Source organism: Hemibagrus wyckioides, linkage group LG28 (genome assembly GCF_019097595.1).
Source record: "Hemibagrus wyckioides isolate EC202008001 linkage group LG28, SWU_Hwy_1.0, whole genome shotgun sequence".
NCBI classification, from domain to species: domain Eukaryota; kingdom Metazoa; phylum Chordata; class Actinopteri; order Siluriformes; family Bagridae; genus Hemibagrus; species Hemibagrus wyckioides.
Genome location: NC_080737.1, coordinates 14,681,811 through 14,702,819, shown reverse-complemented (window position 1 = coordinate 14,702,819; position 21,009 = coordinate 14,681,811). Strand labels below are relative to the sequence as shown.

At 41.2% G+C, this 21,009-nt stretch overlaps 1 protein-coding gene across 1 annotated transcript in view; it reads left to right on the top strand.

The window, feature by feature from the left end:
* LOC131348155 (sodium/potassium/calcium exchanger 3) overlaps positions 1-21,009 on the top strand; it is a 44,669-nt gene that overhangs the window by 19,901 nt on the left and 3,759 nt on the right. Inside the window, exons 3-15 of the mRNA XM_058382835.1 lie at positions 2,369-2,445; positions 4,319-4,393; positions 4,807-4,891; positions 5,352-5,455; positions 10,631-10,705; positions 10,922-10,947; positions 11,233-11,286; positions 14,775-14,917; positions 17,001-17,170; positions 17,735-17,939; positions 18,039-18,205; positions 18,845-18,959; positions 19,882-19,994. Coding sequence (XP_058238818.1) covers positions 2,369-2,445; positions 4,319-4,393; positions 4,807-4,891; positions 5,352-5,455; positions 10,631-10,705; positions 10,922-10,947; positions 11,233-11,286; positions 14,775-14,917; positions 17,001-17,170; positions 17,735-17,939; positions 18,039-18,205; positions 18,845-18,959; positions 19,882-19,994 — 1,409 coding nt within the window. The remainder of the gene's footprint in view (positions 1-2,368; positions 2,446-4,318; positions 4,394-4,806; positions 4,892-5,351; positions 5,456-10,630; positions 10,706-10,921; positions 10,948-11,232; positions 11,287-14,774; positions 14,918-17,000; positions 17,171-17,734; positions 17,940-18,038; positions 18,206-18,844; positions 18,960-19,881; positions 19,995-21,009) is intronic.

The window sequence follows — 21,009 nt, the reverse complement described above, 5'->3', positions numbered from 1 at the left end:
CTCGCTGCCGTGCCCCTCTTTTGACAGGAGGAACAAGAGAGCAAGTGAGAGAGAGAGAGAGAGAGAGAGAGAGAGAGAGAGAAGTGTAGGAAAGGGGAAGTGAGAAGGAAAGGAAATGGAGATAGAGTGGGAGAGGAGTGTGATGGAAACTGGACTGGATAAAAGAAGAAAAGCAGAAGAGAGGAAAAGTGGAGAGAGAGCAAGAGAGAGAGAGAGAGAGAGAGCGAGAAGTATAGGAAAGGGGAAGTGAGAAGGAAAGAAAATGGGAGATAGAGTGGGAGAGGGGTGTGATGGAAAGTGGACAGGATAAAAGAAGAAAAGCAGAAGAGAGGGAAAGTGGAGAGAGAGAGAAAGAGAGAGAGAGAGAGAGAGAGCATTATGCTGGAGCCGAGTGAAGAGGAAGAAGAGATAGTGAGATTATCCCAGGGCCATGTGGCATCCCTACTGTGCTAATGTGTGTTTAAACAGTCTGAGCTGCAAGAGTCCAGACTAAAGATACAAAAATGATCCTGAGTCTGTGTGTGTGTGTGTGTGTGTGTGCATCATCATCTATGCATCCTTAAACTTCAGATAACCTCTAAACCCATCTTCAATCCCTCTATTCCTGTAAATGTTTAAAAGGATGTACATCGAGGATATACATTGCGGTTCTTCATCGAGAAGGAAAACACCATGATCGTGACTTTTCTGCTTTATTTATACAATTGATCAAATTTTAATAACTCAGGGATTTATTATTCATTACTCTCTGTTTGAATATCAATGTGCCTTTAATGTTAGATCCCTACAGACCACTGTGTCCATCAGCAGTAGCACTTTTGTGTGTTTGGATCAAATAATTCATGACGAGGAGGATCATGTGCTTTCACATTGAGGGTATTGATTCTTGGTTCGAAGGTCCAGTTCGGAGATCATAAACGACTCACAATTATCTATACGCGTTGAGATGAGTTATATGACTTTATGTATTGTATTATAAGGCAAATCATGTGACACAAGGACTATTTAGCCTAGTAGATCCTAGCACTGTTGCAAATAGCACTGTTTTTGTTTCTCTTTTACTCCTGTCTCAATCCAGGGTCTCTGCTTCGATCCTGAGTAAACCTTTCTGTTCTCGTGGGTTTCCTCCGGGCTCTCTGGTTTTCTCCCACCTTCTAAAACACACTGCAGTACATTCACTCTCTATGATGAATGGCAAGGAAGTGTGAAATGTGTGTATTGTGCGCATGGTGGCATGCAGTGGACCACCTTTCTATCCATGGCTACACAGCGTTGGTCTGGAACCTTCGGATTCAATAAAACAAGGGATAATGTGAATTTAAATACATAAATGAAAGTATTTGAACTGAGAAATTTGCTCCGAGAGCCGACTGTATGGAAAAAGATACCACTGACATGTGAATATCCTGTTTTAAAATCTGCAAGTGATTTGCATTGAAAGGACACAAGAATCAAAAACTATAGCAGAAGAAGGAATATATAAAGAATCGCATCATGACACGGTTAATGTAAAAATCTCATCCCATGCTGAGGGCTCTAGAGATTCACCTGTTTACAAAACCATTAGCCCGAAGCGTGCTGCTTCAACTCTACGATGCTTCATATTGGGCTTGAGGAAGTCAGGATGGATTTCGGTTTTTAACTATAGATAAGAATATGTACGTGTACACAGATCACTACAGCATACACACTGTCGGCCCTGTCAGAATTCAGGTTCGGGGAATAATGTTGCCTCACATATGTGGCAGAAGACAGGATTGTTGCATGTGTGTGTGTGTAAAGGAGGCGGCGACAGTGGCGGTGGCGTGACGATGCAGCCTCGTTACGTATGTGTGTGAGCCTCCGGTGGCGTGGTGATGCTCTGCTGCTATAAATAGACAGGCCTCTCTTCAGTCGTTAAACTGAATCCTGACTGCTGTTCTAACCTGCACACATGGAGTGATTAAGGCTCCTGCTGTGCTCACACACAGGAGACGACAACACACACACACACACACATATAGGTATACACACTAAGACACACCTGAGCCAAAGATAATTGAATTTAACGTCTGATCATAAACTAAAGTCGTAGTAAGGTTTAACGACAAGGCTTGTGATGTGGATATGGACTTTTCATTCAGGTTTGCTTTGATAGCATGAGATATTTGATTATATTGGGATCAAAAATGAAGAGATAAGTCACACTAGAAAATATTGACTGTTGTGTTGGACAGAAATGTAGTGTGTGTCTGCATCAATATACTGTGCATTATCATTCATTCGTTTAAAGAGCTACGATTTACTGCAAAAAAATGTTCAAAGAGTAACTCTCTCTCTCTATCGCCTCTCTCTCTTACCTCTCTCTCTCTCTCTCTCTCTCTCTCAGCCATCCACGAGTTCCCTGAAGACATCTTTACTAAGGAACAGAGGAAGAGGGGGGCTGTGCTGCTACATGTGCTATGTGTGAGTTGATCATACAATACACTTCTCTTCAATGCTTTCAGTGCTTCCTCTATTATCAGAGACTATACAGTATGGTTGATTTTCACTAAGGAAAAGAAAGAAGAAACAGCCAGCAGTGAGAGTAAAAGCACTCAGGGTTTCCCTGTTATTACCCTGCAATCACCGGCTCAGAGGAGCTCAGATTTGTAAAGGTCCAGTTCCTTGCTTTACTGAAAGGTTTAACATGGCAGCAGATTTCTGATCATGCTTAACTGTAATGTTTAACACTAGAAATAAGACCATTTGTGATTTCTCACTTCTGAGATGTTCAGTGTTTTGCCGCTTGACTCTATCTACCGAGCCGTCTGTGTTTTTCACCTACTTCCTGGTTTTCACGCGATATAAGACACACACTGTTTACTTTCTGATTGGGTTTCTGCTGCTAAGCATCCAGTCATAACCTTTAACCACCATGTCAGTATACGTACACGGTACACATTTGGCACCACAATTCAATTCAATTAAAAAAAAAATTGTATTTATTCCCAAGGGGGCAATTTAAGCAGCGTTTAAAAAAAAAAAAAGATCTGTGCAAATACAAAATAAAATAAAATAAAATAAATAACAAAATACAATTGTTGTAATGATGATAAATGGAATAAGTCCGTTAAACGTCTGTATAAAATATCTGTAAAAGTAAACATCTGTATAAAATACCTGTAAATAAATATGAACTGTTTAAACTGTGAAAATAGGTACTGCTTAATAGCCGAAACAGAAGAAGCATATATTAATAAATTAAATAAAAATAAATAAAATAATTATTGTACTGTTAACACTGCAAAAGCTCTATTAAACCTGCTTCAGTGCATAACCCAGGTAAAAAAAAAGAAATGCTTCTAAATTACAAGTGTGAAATCTTCCTCTATCCAGGGTTAAATGCGTGGTTTAAAACGACAGAAACCCGGATTTAAGCACAGTCTGAAAAGCCCTATTGACTATTAACACTTGCTGGTTTTCCTGTTAATGTTAGAATTTTAAAAACCCTTTACTATAGCAGTCTAATAAAATTCATACACTAGACGGTAGTGCATAGGGTAAGTGCATAGTGTGTAGTAGGTCATTTGGGACACAGCTTGTGGTTGAGACGCAGGCAATAAAGGAACTTATTACAGTTCAGGGAAGTGTTTCAGTATGTAGTAGAAACTTTCACCGTGCGAGGGGTTTTCCCGGGCTGCCACACATAATCAGTCATTATATTAGTTCGCTATTTTAATATTCACTAGAAATGTTTTGTTTTCAATTAGTGTTTTCTAAGGAATGTATTTCCCAGTTTGTAGGTGAATCTTGACTAATCCCCATGTAAGTTGGACTGGGAAAGTGCATGATATGTCGTTGATGATTATATGACAGGCATTCAGAAAATTCTCGCCATTTTGACCGTTCTGGACACGAGTGTACAATATTTTTTAGACTTTTGACCAGTTTTTTTTACTCCACTGACTCGATATGTTTCGCATTTGGACCTGATAAATCTGAAAGCTTGTGCATTGCAGCTTTAAAAAATTTTAACGTTTTTGCGAGGGACTTTTTACAACATTTTACAAACAAAAGTCTTTGGCTTATTTTTAATCCTTTGTTTCTCTTTCGTTTTTTATTGTCAATGAGTCATTTGTTAATGTAATCGTTCAGTTATTCACGTATGTCATGCTAGCATTGATTAAAAATCCTCCATGAGGGAAATCTGAGCTGCATGAGCACACATCTCTGTTGGGGTTTATATCAGTACAGATATCTTTTTGTCATTTTGAAGAAAAGAAAAAATTCAGAGACAAGGACTCTGGTTATTTTTTCTCTCTCTCTCTCTCTCTCTCTCTCTCTCTCTCTCTCCCAGGCCATTTATATGTTCTACGCTCTCGCTATTGTCTGTGATGACTACTTCGTCCCCTCCCTGGAGAAGATCTCAGAGGTGAGTTGTCACTATGGCCGGGCACCGTACGAGCGGCCTCACTAGGCGATGACAGCTCAATTTGTTCCCCGTCCTTGGTTTGAGATGTTAGCGCAACGCGTCACCAAATCCAGTTAAAGGTCTTGCTAATGAGGAGCATCTGGAAAGTGCACTTCTCTTCAGGGCTGAGAAGGTGCTGTGGCTTGCGTCCCTGTACGGCTTTTTTTTCCACCTCAGATAATGCCGCTTTTGTGGGGAGCTTAGGCAAAGAAATGAGATTGAACGGAATCATAATCCCGTGCGATATGTACCTCGTTTTGGGGTGTCCGGATGCTTTTCGCACTGCGTCTGTTACTTGACCTACATTTTTATCCCTGCGCCGTGTTTGTTTTTCTGCTTTTCCAACTGCATAATCATCTGTTCACCCGCTTCAGAACCTGCAACTCAGTGAGGATGTGGCCGGAGCTACGTTCATGGCTGCTGGAAGCTCCGCCCCTGAGCTCTTCACCTCTCTGATTGGTCAGTTCAGAGGTCACGTCAGTGTCATTTCAGTTGTGTTGTGTGATTGATCACAGTTCTGTAACACAAAGATTATTAAGTGAGCATTAAGCAAAAGATCTTTAGTTAAAAGGGTCTTAACTGGTCTGGGAACTAGGCCACTTCGAGGAATTACAAGCGGAAAATGTGTTCAGATTTAGCTTGTAATTAATTTTAACAAATTTTCACCATAGTGTTTATCACTGTGACATGAGCAACTATAGTTAGAAGAATGAAGGAATGAACAAATGTATTGATTATATTAATGAATTGAGCATTAACATCAGACACATTTAATTTGTCATGCGATCGGATAATTCAATTAATCAGTGAAGTGACGACGTAATAATTCTGACAGGTCCAGGCTTGTTCATGAAAGCGTTTCAAATTTCTGAAGGCAGGAAGCCCTCCTAGCTAATCAGAGCGTCTGTTTGATTGACAGGTGTGTTCATCACTAAAGGGGACGTGGGAGTGGGAACGATTGTCGGGTCAGCTGTCTTCAACATCCTCGTCATCATCGGAGTGTGTGGCATCTTCGCTGGTCAGGTAGCTGCCTGCGCCGTCTGTTTAACGAACACACACACCATGTAGGAAATGGGAAGAGTGGGAAAAGTGTTCCTTAAGCTTCTAAATATGTACATTTTGTCTCCACATGACAAAACACGCTGACGGTTATTTTTTCTAGTGCTATCAGAATATCTATTAAAGAGCAACGTGTAGCATGTTTTATCTATTTATAGTTGCATTACATATTGTGGAAGATACTTACAAAAACATCCTGAAAAATTTCCTTTTTTGGAAAAATGTCACCATAGCAACAATATTATGCTTTTGTTTCATCTTTGTGGAGTTTTACTACAAAAAAATGTCAATGTATAACAGCATTAATACACTAATCAGCCATAACATTATGACCACTGCCAGGTGAAGTGAATAACACTGAGTATCTCCTCATCATGGCACCTGTTAGTGGGTGGGATATATTAGGCAGCAAGTCAACATTTTGTCCTCAAAGTTGATGTTAGAAGCAGGAAAAATGGACAAGCGTAAGGATTTGAGCGAGTTTAATGAAGGGCCAAATTGTGATGGCTAGACCACTGGATCAGAGCATCTCCAAAACTGCAGCTCTTGTGGGGTGTTCCCGGTCTGCAGTGGTCAGTATCTATCAAAAGTAGTCCAAGGAAGGAACAGTGGTGAACCGGTGACAGGGTCATGGGCGGTCAAGCCTCACTGATGCACGTGGGGAGAGAAGGCTGGCCCGTGTGATCCGATCCAACAGACGAGCTACTGTTGCTCAAACTGCTGAAGAATTTAATGCTGGTTCTGATAGAATGGTGTCAGAATACACATGACGGGTCAGGGCTGTTTTGGCAGCGAAAGGGGGACCAACACAATATTAGGCAGGTGGTCAAAATGTTAAGGCTGATCGATGTTTGACAAGGGCTAAATTGTGATGGCTAGACGACTGGATCAGAGCATCTCCGGTCTGCAGTGGTCAGTATCTATCAAAAGTAGCCTTTAAGTCCTGTAAGTATACTTTAAGTCTTGGGCCCCACCTCACAACTTACAGGACTTAAAGGATCTGCTGTTAGCATCTTGGTCCAGCACACCTTCAGGGATCTAGTGGAGTCCATGCTTCGACAGCAAGGGGGACCAACACAATATTATGCAGGTGGTCATAATGTTATGCTTGATCTGTGTATAAACCAGATTGGTCTTGCAGCCAGGACTTTCTGGAAAAACACCTTCTGACCAATCAGAATCAAGAATTCAAAAGCAATGTATAATACAGTGTAAAACTGTTTTTAGTCAAATGAAATCATTTCATGCCAAAGTAAAAGTCCTTTATAATATTTTTATTATATTTATTTCCCTGAGACTGCTGATGCCTCGTAGTCTGAAGAACAGCCAAGAAACATTTTTTACTACACTGTAAAATGCACAAGCTTTCAACCAGTGAAAATGGATTCCTTGTCCTGTTGTTTTGAGGTGTTAACAATTCTTACACATAAGCCTGCTGCCATTTTGGGAGAAAATCTTGATTGACACTTCAAAGTTTGTGCCTTAGCTTAACCCAGCGTTTAGCTTTTCATCCACACTGCATTCTGCAATCTGTCACACACAATAAAGCTGGATGATTTCAACCAGAATCACAAACTGTTCCAGCAGTTTATTATTCCGATACAATGACAAAGAATCAGGAGGAATTTTTAAAAAAATGGAGATTCCTAATCTGCAGTAGATATATTCGATCTATTTATCCATTTGAATGCAGGAGACTTCTGGCTTCTGAAGCCTCCACTGTTTTGTAGTCTCTCATTTGAATGTTCCCAGCAGCACTGAGTTGTGACTGCTCCGTCTACTGATAATGGGCCCGGCGTTCGGCGCTAGTTTGCAGTAGGTTCTGACAGACTTGAGCTTTTTTCTTTTTTTTTTGGGAGCTTAGCTTTTCATAAAGAGCATAAACATGAATAATGAGGCTTCTGCTTGAACTCCGGCCCGATGCTGAAAAGTTTAATAATAAAAGTTTTGTGGCCGTTAGCGAAGCTGAGGAAGTCTGTGTTTTTAGCCACAGCGCTTATGATTTTTGATCTCTTGCTTCAGTGATATAAGAGACCTAGATTTTCAGCTGAAACAGAAATCAGACTGAATTATACAGCGGATACAGGCAAAAAATGATGAATATTTCTTTGCAATTCTTTTCTTTAAATTCTTTATTTCGGTGTAGCAGCATAAACAGCAGCACTGAAAAGGGGAATAACAATGTGGATGAGGTCAAATGATCAAACTCCATAGCAAAGGATGTTGATTATTCATTCTTGGTCTACAGTGGACTAGTTGGAGAAAGTTTCTATTGTGTGGTAGGGAAAAGGGGATGCAAAGGGGATTACAATGACATTTGTATGAAAAGGGTAACTTGTTCTTTACCGTCTCAAAGTCTGGCTGTAATGACCTTATATATTCTATCCGCTTGGTCCAGAGTTTTATGAACACATTTTTCTGAAGATGAAGGGAATAATCTTTTCCATAACATAAATATCATTTACATTTGGAAGATACCTTTATCCAGAGCAAAAATACACTACCAGTCAAAAGTTTGACACACTTTCTAATTTTCCATGGTCTTTCCTGATGTTTATTTCTTTCTACATTGTAAAACAATGCTGAAGGCGGCCGAAATCCACAATAATGTCCTTTGAACAGTTGATGTTGAGATATGTCTGCTACTGATGCTCTGTAAAGCCTTCATAACGCCTCTAATCTGAGGTGCTGTTAATTGGTGATTTCTGAGGCTGGTAACTCTAAATGAACTTCTCCTCTGCAGCAGAGGTAAGTTTTGGTCTTGCTTTACTGGGATGGTCTTCATGTGAGCCAGTTTCGTCAGGGTGCTTGATGGGTTTTGTAAATGCACTTGACAATACTGTTCTTGCAAGAACTATTCCAGAACACCTGACCTTCGTGTCTTAAAATAACAACTGACTGTTTTTTTGTTGTCGTTACATATGGATTACTTAAGTCCATGTGTGTTATTTCATAGTGTTGAAATCTCCAGTATTGTTCTAGAATGTAGAAAATAAATATCTAAACAAAAAAACATTGAATTAAAAGGTGTGTCCAAACTTTTCACTGGTAGTGTACGTTTAATCTCATTTTATACAAGTGAGCAATTGCTCAAGGGCTCAGCAGCGGCAGCTTGGCGGACCTTGGATTCAAACTCACAACCTTCTGAGTAATCCAACACCTTGACCACTAAGCTACCACATCCCCCACTTATCAATCCATCCACATATACCTCTTGTATCGTTGTCGGTTCAGGAAGCAACTAACACCCAGTGAGCACCTTTTTATCAGAAGATGATAAAATGCTAAATAAATATCCTTACCAGGAAATCAGCATTTCCTAAACAATAACGTGGGCAAGTGGAAAGGCAGGGCAGTGTTAAGTAGGCTTTCCACTGCTTTATGAAGCTCTGCCCAGTGCCATTACTTTCAGTTTGTGCCAAGATTTTATAGTTGGCTATCACCTATAAACTATATAATCATTCTTGTGATCCAGTAGAAGGCACAAAGGATGAAGTAAAAGTGTAAAAAGGATAAAAACAAGCTGTGTGGCAAAATATTATATTGGCTTTTCCTGTCAGTAATAAAATTCTAAAAAGTATTTATTTATTCATTTATTTATTGGGGAGGCTTCGATACTGATACTAGGGATTAGGTCTGATGCTTGTACTCCTTCTCCAAAACAAATGCTTTATTACCATCTGATACTAGATGACATTAGGCTAGCGTATGGCAATAAATGACAGAGTCTGGACGTGTAAATACAATCACCTGCAGTAAAACACACTAAAGTAAGGCTATAAACAAACTACACCATGCACATGACTTCAACAGCACCAGACAACAGTTTCCATCTTTATTTAAAAACACCTTCCCTCATACACTGGGCTCTTTTGGCAGATGAATCTGAATGAATGAAAAATTATGAAGATGGAGTAGTTTGAGTATGAATATGAGCTGAATATGAGTTTTTCCTGTTTAATGTCCCTGACAACCTCTGAAGCCTCATTCAGCCACTTGTTAGTAACCACCTGCTGTAGAATAAAGCGTGAAAATATCTTGAGCTTGTGCTAATCACAGATCGTATTTCAGGCATTTAACCCTAAACTTACTGACTATGGAGCGATGGAGCGGAAAGGGCAAAAAAATGAAACCGTATTTCTGGGGATTTTTAGACTCCTCCCTGCAGCGGTCATGGTATCTTTATTTAAGAGTGTGATGGTGGTTAACCTGAGGGTGCAGAACAGGGTTAGGGTTTGTGGTCATTACGTTATAACAATTGATCACAAGGTGCCATGTATTGTGCGGCAGAGGGTGTTCATGAGGAAGGAACAATGAAGAGAGAGTGAGAGAGCATGAGTGAAAGAGAGAGAGAGAGAGGGAGAAAGAGAGGTTGAGAGAGCAAGAAAGAGAGAGTTAGGGAGCAAGAGAGAGAGAAGGTGAGAGAGAGAGCATGGGAGAGATAGTGAGAGTGAGAGAGCAAGAGAGAGAGAGAGAGAGTGACAATGAGAGAGGGTGAGAGAGTGAGAATGAGAGAGAGAGAGAGAAATAGAGCGAGCACCTCACTTCTGTGAGCACTGAACACTGAGGCACTGAGGATGCTTCCTTTCCCCTTCTCTCTCCGCTTCACTCACTCTGTCAGTCACTCATGTACTCTAATGACCCTCTCCATTTTTCTCCAAGTTTTAAGCAAATTTGATCTGTTTAAGATAAACAGAGCTAAAGAAAATGACCCATAATGCACCTGATTGCTTCGAACGGTGTAGATTATTTCATTATGAGAATCAGTGCTAACCTAGATATCCTGAAAATGAAAACTATCCATACTCGCATACTTTATTATTATGCTTATAAATCCAAATATTTCTTCAGACTATACAGTTAAATATCACTGCATTTTATTATGTCTATTGTTAGCCTGAAGCCCGAGACATACTCAAGGGTTTTTGTGGTACAAATAATCAGTTTCTCTCTCTCCCTCTCTCTCTCTCTCTCTCTCTCATTCTCTCTCTCTCTGTGCTAGGATTTTCTTATTAGAAATGTTTGCACGTCTGCATTAGTATGTATCAGCTGTCCTCCTGTCTGAGCGACACACGAGGGACTGTGAGTCAGCGTTATTGTGTGTGATCAGTAATGTGGATCTCGGTCTCTCGCTTACAGACGGTGGCTCTTACCTGGTGGTCTCTGTTCCGAGACTCGCTCTACTACATCCTCTCAGTTCTGGCTTTGATCTTGGTAAGTGTGTGTGTGTGTGTGTGTGTGTGAGAGAAAGCGAGAGAGAGAGAGAGAGATGAGAAACATCCTTTTGCCTTTAAGCTGAACGCTGTCAAACGTTTGCTTATCCTTTCTGAATAAAATTCTGATGTGATATTATGAGATATTCTCTAACAACATGATGCTTGCCGTCATTAATTCGCTGCCTTTATTCATTTCCTGAACTGCTCCCTCTAGGTCATCTATGATGAGAGGGTTGTGTGGTGAGTCTAATTACAGCCCCTTCATTACTTTTACATATGAATGAATGCATCAAACAGCCTTTATTACCTCTGCTTCCACAGAATGGCAACGGAGTAAGAAAGAGTTTGTTAATCAGCGAGCGTTATTACCTCCTTTTAACCGGCGAGCGCAGTCGTACCCCACGGAGTAGCTCGGTCGATGTCGTACGCGGCATTTATCATGCTATGGTCCAAATGAACTAATTCCAAATAGAGCTTGTGTCTGGCACCGAGCTTTATTTATCTGTCTTGTGTACACTCTTCCAGGTGGGAGTCCATGCTCCTGATCTCCATGTACGGAGTTTACATTCTCATCATGAAGTGAGTGAATGCAGTCGCGTGGAGTTGAGCGCAAAAGTTTGCATACCCTCCGGACACAGTGTACGAAAACAAATTCACACCCAGACATTTAGACCTCTGATTTACTAAGTAAGGAAGAATACTGGACAAGGAGCGGTGTTATGGTCTCCTAACAGAAATTTTCACCTCATCAACAATTACAGGCTATCTGAGTCCGGCGTACCAAACCCCAGTGTTACCATAGAAACACATTCAAATGAGAACATTTATATAAACTTGGGCTTTGCCTTCTAGCCGAAAGTATCTGACCAATCAGATTTGAGCAACCAGCAGTTGTCTAATTTGGAATGCATTTGTAATAGCAACATTTTTATTCATAGCGTGTTTAAAGATACACTATATTGCCAAAAGTATTCGCTCACCTGCCTTGACTCGCATATGAACTTAAGTGACATCCCATTCCTAATCCATAGGGTTCAATATGACGTCGGTCCACCCTTTGCAGCTATAACAGCTTCAACTCTTCTGGGAAGGCTGTCCACAAGGTTTAGGAGTGTGTTTATGGGAATTTTTGACCATTCTTCCAGAAGCGCATTTGTGAGGTCACACACTGATGTTGGACGAGAAGGCCTGGCTCTCAGTCTCCGCTCCAATTCATCCCAAAGGTGTTCTATCGGGTTGAGGTCAGGACTCTGTGCAGGCCAGTCAAGTTCATCCACACCAGACTCTGTCATCCATGTCTTTATGGACCTTGCTTTGGTCACTGGTGCACAGTCATGTTGGAAGAGGAAGGGGCCAGCTCCAAACTGTTCCCACAAAGTTGGGAGCATGGAATTGTCCAAAATGTCTTGGTATGCTGAAGCATTCAGAGTTCCTTTCACTGGAACTAAGGGGCCAAGCCCAGCTCCTGAAAAACAACCCCACACCATAATCCCCCCTCCACCAAACTTTACACTTGGCACAATGCAGTCAGACAAGTACCGTTCTCCTGGCAACCGCCAAACCCAGACTCGTCCATCAGATTGCCAGATGGAGAAGCGCGATTCGTCACTCCAGAGAACGCGTCTCCACTGCTCTAGAGTCCAGTGGCGACGTGCTTTACACCACTGCATCCGACGCTTTGCATTGCACTTGGTGATGTATGGCTTGGATGCAGCTGCTCGGCCATGGAAACCCATTCCATGAAGCTCTCTGCGCACTGTTCTTGAGCTAATCTGAAGGCCACATGAAGTTTGGAGGTCTGTAGCGATTGACTCTGCAGAAAGTTGGCGACCTCTTCGCACTATGCGCCTCAGCATCCGCTGACCCCGCTCCGTCAGTTTACGTGGCCTACCACTTCGTGGCTGAGTTGCTGTCGTTCCCAAACACTTCCACGTTCTTATAATACAGCTGACAGTTGACTGTGGAATATTTAGGAGCGAGGAAATTTCACGACTGGATTTGTTGCACAGGTGGCATCCTATCACAGTTCCACGCTGGAATTCACTGAGCTCCTGAGAGCGACCCATTCTTTCACAAATGTTTGTAAAAACAGTCTGCATGCCTAGGTGCTTGATTTTATACACCTGTGGCCATGGAAGTGATTGGAACACCTGATTCTGATTATTTGGATGGGTGAGCGAATACTTTTGGCAATATAGTGTACATAATTGGACGTCTTGTGCAACATTAAGGGAGGAAACAGACAGTAACTGAGATGTTTGCGTGTGATGAACGTTTCCAGGAGCTCCGGGAAGTACGAAACCAACCGAAGCAGAGAGACTGATCAAAATATTCTCACAGTAAATGAATAAAATTTATTAATTTATGGTCTTAAATTATGGTCTTAAGGTCCTTAAAGGTGAAGTTCACTACCAGAACAAAAATCTACAAATAATTTCCTCGCCCCTTCGTCATCCAAGATGTTCATGTCTTACTTTCTTCAGTCGTAAAGAAACGATGTTTTTTGAGGAAAACATTTCAGGATTTTTCTCCATATAGTGGACGTCTATGGTGCCCCCAAGTTTGACCTTCCAAAATGCAGTTTAAATGTAGCTTCATAGAGCTCTGAACGATCCCAGCCCAGGAAGAAGGGTGTTATTTAGCGAACCGATCGGTCATTTCCTTATAAAAATAAAAAATTGTATACTTTTTAACCACAAAAGCTCATCTAGCGCTAGCTATGGGATGCTCGTTCGCTGCGCTACGTACTACGTAATCACGTCGAAAGGTCACGCGTGAACTACAGACCCAGTGTGGAGAAGGAGGAGCGCTCCGAAGTTGCTGTGTGTGGAATGGCACAAAGTTATATGTACCGTTTTGTTAATAAAGAGCATTTGACTTATTTGCACTTCCTTTTTCTTTGTACGTTTGGCTTGTAAACACTGGGTCTGTAGTTCCACCTACGTCACGCGTGACCTTCTGACGTGATTATGTAGTAGGTAGCGTCGCGGACGTGCATCCCAGAGCTAGTGCTAGAGTGGTTAAAAAGTATACAATTTTTTATTTGTATAAGAAATGTTTCGCTAGATAAGAGCCTTCTTTCTGGGCTGGGATCGTTCAGAGCTCTTTGTAGCTGCATTTTGGAAGTCCAAACTCACGGGCACCATAGACGTCCACTATATGGAGAAAAATCCTGAAAAGTTTTCCTAAAATAAACATCGTTTCTTTACGACTGAAGAAAGATAGACATGGACATCTTGGATGACGAGGGGGCGAGGAAATTATTTGTAGATTTTTGTCCTGGAAGTGAACTTTAAGGCAGAGGGGTAAATTATAGGTATGGAGTTCTCTGATAAAGGCCTGTGTTTTGCACTTTTAGGGCAAACTGCATCCGTCCATCCATTTTCTATATCACTTATCCTACACAGGACACAGAACACAAGCTGTGTACAGGATGCCAGACTGTCACAGGGCACAATCTCACACACACACACGCACACACTTATACACACACTACGGACAATTTCGAAATGCCAATCAGCCACACACGTCTTTGGACTGGGAGTGGAAACCAGAATTCCTGGAAACAAACCTGCACAAACTCCACACACGCACAGAGCGGGAATTGAATCGAACCCACAACCCCAGCAGGGTGAAGCAAAACACATTAACCACTAAACCCTGCAAATGAGTTAGTCGTTAAGGGGAAATGTGCTAAACTGGACACCACATGCCACGTTCAATAGACTCTGTGGGTAAATAAAAAGATTTTTCTTTAAGCAGGTGCATATTTTCACACATAAATCAGTGTGAATTAAGATAATAATTCCCTCGTTGTTACCATGATACACAAATAGTGTCTAAAATATTATTACATTTCTAAAAAATAGTACTAAAAATCATTACTCTAGTTTGTTTTTTGAAGATGAATGATTGAGGTACATTTACATTCAGGGATGCAAACTTTTGCACTCATCTACAGAATTTTTTATACAAACTTTTTTATTTTTAGAAAGAGAAGACAGCTTGTTGTTGCAGTATGTGTGTGTGTGTGTGTGTGTGTGCTCACCTTGCTGTCATGTGTGTAGATTTAACAGTCAGATCGCGAGCTTCGTGGAGCGCCGGTGCGTCGGCTCAGGCCGGTGCTGCCTGCGAGGAGAAACCCCTCGAATCGACGACGCCGCGGAGGATGGAGCCAACTGCAATACCTCCATGGTGCTTCTGAGAAAAGGTCTCATCCTTTTTTACACCTCCATTTTATCTTATCTTGATGATAAAGGGGTGAAACACGAACATGTGCCTACTGTGAGGAGACAAGAAAAGGAAAGATTAATTTGTACTGCACTTTTGTTTCACACGGTAATAAGAATCGCGCTCAATTTCTGAAATAATAGTTCACAAATTGTCCGATATGATGCTGTTCAGAACTGTTTAGTTTTCCTGTTCTTCTGAAGAGTTTACAAAAATATTTTGAAATAGTATTTTGATTAGGTCACGTTATTACTGAGGAGTTTGTGGTGTTCTGGACAGGGACGCCACGCTGCTGCTGCATCTCTTCTTTTCCTAATTTAGTGCGATCCGGCGTGTGTTTACGCAGTTGCATCAGTCTGTTCGTATGTTTTGTGTCTGGGTGTGTGTGTGTGTGTGTGAGGTGCCGTCAGCAACTTGGTTAGTGTTTGTGGTAACAGTCACGTCATTATCTGTGATGATCTCTGTGTGTTTAGGGAGGACAGTGCGTGCAGTTCTGGCAGCCTGTCAGTGTATCTTAAAATACAACGTGTACAACCTACAAGTTTAAAAGTATGAAAACTTGGATATATTCATACTGTTCTCAGGTCAGTGTAGGTTAGGATATATTCATACTGTTCTCAGGTCAGTGTAGGTTAGGATATATTCATACTGTTCTCAGGTCAGTGTAGGTTAGGATATATTCATGCTGTTCTCAGGTCAGTGTAGGTTAGGATATATTCATGCTGTTCTCAGGTCAGTGTAGGTTAGGATATATTCATACTGTTCTCTGGTCAGTGTAGGTTTATATACTGTAACTTTGTACTGTTCTCTGGTCAGTGTAGGTTTATATACTGTATCTTTGTACTGTTCTCAGGTCAGTGTAGGTTTATATACTGTATCTTTGTACTGTTCTCAGGTCAGTGTAGGTTTATATACTGTATCTTTGTACTGTTCTCAGGTCAGTGTAGGTTTATATACTGTATCTTTGTACTGTTCTCAGGTCAGTGTAGGTTTATATACTGTATCTTTGTACTGTTCTCAGGTCAGTGTAGGTTTATATACTGTATCTTTGTACTGTTCTCAGGTCAGTGTAGGTTTATATACTGTAACTTTGTACTGTTCTCAGGTCAGTGTAGGTTTATATACTGTAACTTTGTACTGTTCCCAGGTCAGTGTAGGTTTATATACTGTATCTTTGTACTGTTCCCAGGTCAGTGTAGGTTTATATACTGTATCTTTGTACTGTTCTCAGGTCAGTGTAGGTTTATATACTGTGTCTTTGTACTGTTCTCAGGTCAGTGTAGGTTTATATACTGTATCTTTGTACTGTTCTCAGGTCAGTGTAGGTTTATATACTGTGTCTTTGTACTGTTCTCAGGTCAGTGTAGGTTTATATACTGTAACTTTGTACTGTTCTCAGGTCAGTGTAGGTTTATATACTGTATCTTTGTACTGTTCTCAGGTCAGTGTAGGTTTATATACTGTAACTTTGTACTGTTCTCAGGTCAGTGTAGGTTTATATACTGTAACTTTGTACTGTTCCCAGGTCAGTGTAGGTTTATATACTGTATCTTTGTACTGTTCCCAGGTCAGTGTAGGTTTATATACTGTATCTTTGTACTGTTCTCAGGTCAGTGTAGGTTTATATACTGTATCTTTGTACTGTTCTCAGGTCAGTGTAGGTTTATATACTGTAACTTTGTACTGTTCTCAGGTCAGTGTAGGTTTATATACTGTAACTTTGTACTGTTCCCAGGTCAGTGTAGGTTTATATACTGTATCTTTGTACTGTTCCCAGGTCAGTGTAGGTTTATATACTGTATCTTTGTACTGTTCTCAGGTCAGTGTAGGTTTATATACTGTATCTTTGTACTGTTCTCAGGTCACTGTAGGTTTATATACTGTATCTTTGTACTGTTCTCAGGTCACTGTAGATTTATATACTATATCGCTGTACTGCACTCAAGTCAGTAAAGGTTAACATACTGTATCTCGGTACTGTTCTCTAACCTGTCAGTGTCATTTGATATATCTGTACTGTTCTCGGGTCAGTGTAGGTTAATTTATCTCTGTACTGTTCTCAGGTCAGTCTGGTGCGGCACAGCAGGACTCTCCAGTAGTGATGGTGGATGAGCTGCTGATCCTCAGGCCTCACCAGCTCTCTTTTCCAGAGGCGGGGCTACGCATCATGATCACGCCCCATTTCTCACCTCGCACCCGTCTCAGCATGGCCGGCCGCGTGCTCATCAGTGAAGTGAGATTCTCTATACACACCATCACTCTCTCAGTATTCAGATATCACTCATGTCTACAGGTCACTTTCAGATTGACGTCTGGTAGTTTACATAGCACGGCACAGCCAGCAGGAGAACCTTCTGTTTCTAGGAGTTTCTTCTTGGAAGAAACAATAGGGAACACTGTTTTCACAGGCTGATTAAAATAAATAAAAGTGATATGGGTGGAAAACGGAGAAGTTTTTAAGGTTGCTCTGTGAAAAAAATGTATATATTGTATATACAGGGATAAAAATCATAGCTACGTGAAAATCACAGTGCATTTATTGAAATCGAATGCTTTTATAAGAAGTGAAGAAGTGAATGAACGGCAGCCGACATTACTGTCACAGCTGGAATAGAAAATAAACACAAATTTCTGACCAATCAGAGTTGAGAATTCCATAGATGTAAGAAGCAATGGTCTTCATACAGGCATGTTATTAAAAAACTGAACAATCGCTCTGGTTTATGGTAAAAATTGTAATGTTGATGAGTCCCTAGTAACGTTAAAAGTTATAGAAACTGTTGACTCTGGTTTTCAGAGACAGAGGTTGATAAGGGAATCAGGGCAAAGGGGAAGCCCGGTGAAGACATTTGGCTCTGGAGGGATTGAGAACGGAGGGAGTGTGGAGCGACCCCTTCAGGATGGAGAGAGGATAGACATAGATGGAGCCGTGAAAGCTGATAACCCTCAGCCTGAGGAAGAGGAGGACGGTGTTGAAATCTTCAGACCTCTCCATATACCAGGTTATCCCAAACCTCCTGCTATCTACATTTGTATCTTTACATCTGAAGTAGTAAATGAATAAATAAATCATGTATAATTTATGACTGTGTGTTGGCCAGATGGTTGTGGAGCCCGTGTAAAGTGGGTAGTATCATGGCCACTGGGTGTGCTGCTGTACTACACTGTCCCCAACTGCATTCTGCCCCGCTGGCATCGCTGGTTCATGGTCACCTTCATCACCTCCACACTCTGGATCGCCATCTTCTCCTACCTGATGGTGTGGATGGTAAGAGAATATAAAATTGCTGTTGAATTATCACTGCAGGCAGGCAGTATGATATGACTGATACTTAATAATAAGCAGCTACTCCGTTTATTTGTCCTTGGTAGTCCAGGGGCAGGATCCCAGGCTCTCACTGCTATGGTCTGGGTTCAATTCCAGGGCAGGGAACTAACCCAGCCACTGAGGGGTTAACTCTCAGTGTCGGTCCAAAGCTTGGATAAAATGTTAGGGTTGTGTCAGAAATAGCATCCGGGATAAAATCTACGCCAAAAGCAAAATATACAGACTGGATGATCCGCTGTGGCAACCCTGAACAGGGATCAGCTGAAGGACAACGACAACTCTGTTTATTTATTTATCTTTCCTGACCCAAGAGTCCTTCTTTTTTGGTTTCTGTTGGTGGTCAAGACAGAGGCAGAGGTTAATCTGCAGGTGACAGTTGGTGCAAAATAAAGGAGTAAACGAGTCCTTTCCCCTTCAGTGAATTCTGCTCGAAATGTATTCACTTCTGGTTTATCCAGAAAACCAGTAAAGCGCAGACTTTGATTTAGTTTGTGTTTATGATTTCCACTCAAACTAAAATTCGTTTCGACCTCAATGATATTAAACACTGTTATATCAACATTATATTTGTCCCTTCAGGTCACCATTATCAGCTACACCCTGGACATCCCGGATTATATCATGGGAATCACGTTCTTGGCAGCGGGCACCAGTGTGCCGGATTGCATGGCTAGCCTGATTGTAGCTCGCCAAGGTACAGGATAACAAGCGCTGTCTTCTTTTCTTTCTAGAAGTAGATGTAGCATTATAGATATGCAACGCAAACAATGAGCGTTTCAGAGTCTCAGTTTGTTCAGATACGTAAGGTCTAGGGTGTAAGAGTTTCGCTCATTTTTGCTATCCAAATGATCTCGTAGCTCGTCTAAACAGAACAAAAAGACCAAAATGAAAAGAACTTGAGTATTAGGAGGTTTTCACACTGGGCATGTTTTTTCTTGACTCACTTGATTCTATCGAACCTCAGTGAATTTGCGTTCATCATACATCATCGTTTAGAGAAAACAACAATATATATTTTTTTGTTTTTATATTATTTTGGTGCTATTTTGTGCAGCCTCCTGGTGGTCCAGCAGCAGGATCCCCAGCTCTCACTGCTGCAGCCCGGGTTCGATTCCCAGGCAGGGCGCTAACCCAGCTACTGAAAAGTTAACTCTCAGTGCGTCAGGAAGGGCAACCTGTGTAAAACCTGTGCCAAATCGACACATGCGGACCAAATGATCAGCTGTGGCGAACCTGAACAGGGAGCAGCCGGAAGAACAACACGTGCACCACTTCTGAGTTCCACAACGTTCCTATGACACACAAGCTACACGTGTTGTAGAAACTAACAATTTCATCATTGGTTAAAACACTTTACTTCCTAAACAAGTGGAGACGAGTTGCGTTCACATTTCCAGTGTAACCCAAACTCACCCCACCTCCTACAGGGTAGTCTCAGGTTCGGTAGCGTGGTGCACTTCACATTACAAATTTTTCATACAAACCGTGTTCTGTTTCGGACTAAAGTACCAGTGTGAAAGCCTCCTCGTATAATACAGACTCTTATGTAAATGTAGCGTGCTACAGGTTCACAGATAATAAGAGTGTTTCATTTCTTTCGTGTGTGTGTGTGTCAGGTATGGGAGACATGGCAGTGTCTAACTCAATAGGCAGTAATATATTTGACATCTTGCTGGGTTTGGGCTTCCCGTGGATGCTCAGAACGCTGGTGGTCGAACATGGATCATCGGTGAGCGCTCTTGCAATTTTTTATTTATTTATATTTTCAAGAAACAGGACATGGTGAGATGTTTAAACAGCTACAGATCCAATTCTGGGTGGAAGGATCGATGTGGTTTTTATACAGTATTCCCTTTAACTCAAACACAGTGGAGGAGCTGAAACTAATTCTTTCACTTTACTCAGAAGCTACAAGGCTAATATAGTCATTTTTACCTGAACTACTACTTTATAGAGCGCTGATAAATCTTACACACACAAAGTGTTGGATTATAGAGCCAAAGGAATCTATTTCATTTCATTAGTTTTATTTTTAACAAATTTCATTTTTAGTAAAGTACTAACGTTTGAAGAATAGTACTAAAGAAGTCCACCAGGTTTATGAAATTTCCGAAAATCCTGATTTTCTTCGTAAAAAACGTAAGTTGAAAGTGCGAAGCACGTTCCTAACACAGCTCATTTGCATATAGCCCCGCCCCCAAAACTCCATAAAAGGTCAGACAGTTGGGGGTGAGAAATGAACACTGAAAGAAAAGGCGGAAGTGGAAGGCACACTGCTAGTGTTAAGCTGTTATAGCCGACATGCTATGTTTCACCGTGTTAAAAGACCGTGACGTGGGTTTATAGCCCAGCTTTCATCCACTGAATGAATTCACACCGGTCTGTAAACATCTTTTACCTCATGAGCGTGACCTTAATCTTCCGTCTGCTCAGGAATTTGTTTAGGGCCTACAGCTATGCGCTCGTCCTCCATTTTTATGCAGCCATTTCTTTTAATATAAATGAACAAATGATTCGTTTTACGTCTCCGTTTATGGCTTGGTGTCTCGCGCTCATTACTTTTTATGTTTCTTTGATTAATGGCAGCAATATAAAATGATGAAGCTAAATGTTCTCAGTGATGTTGTTTGCCCACATGCTAACTTCTCGTGAGAACGACATAAGAATAAATCCAGCTCGATAATCGATGAGTTGGCAAATTGTTCATAGCACTGACTGTATGCTGTTCTTGTGAGAGGGGGGAA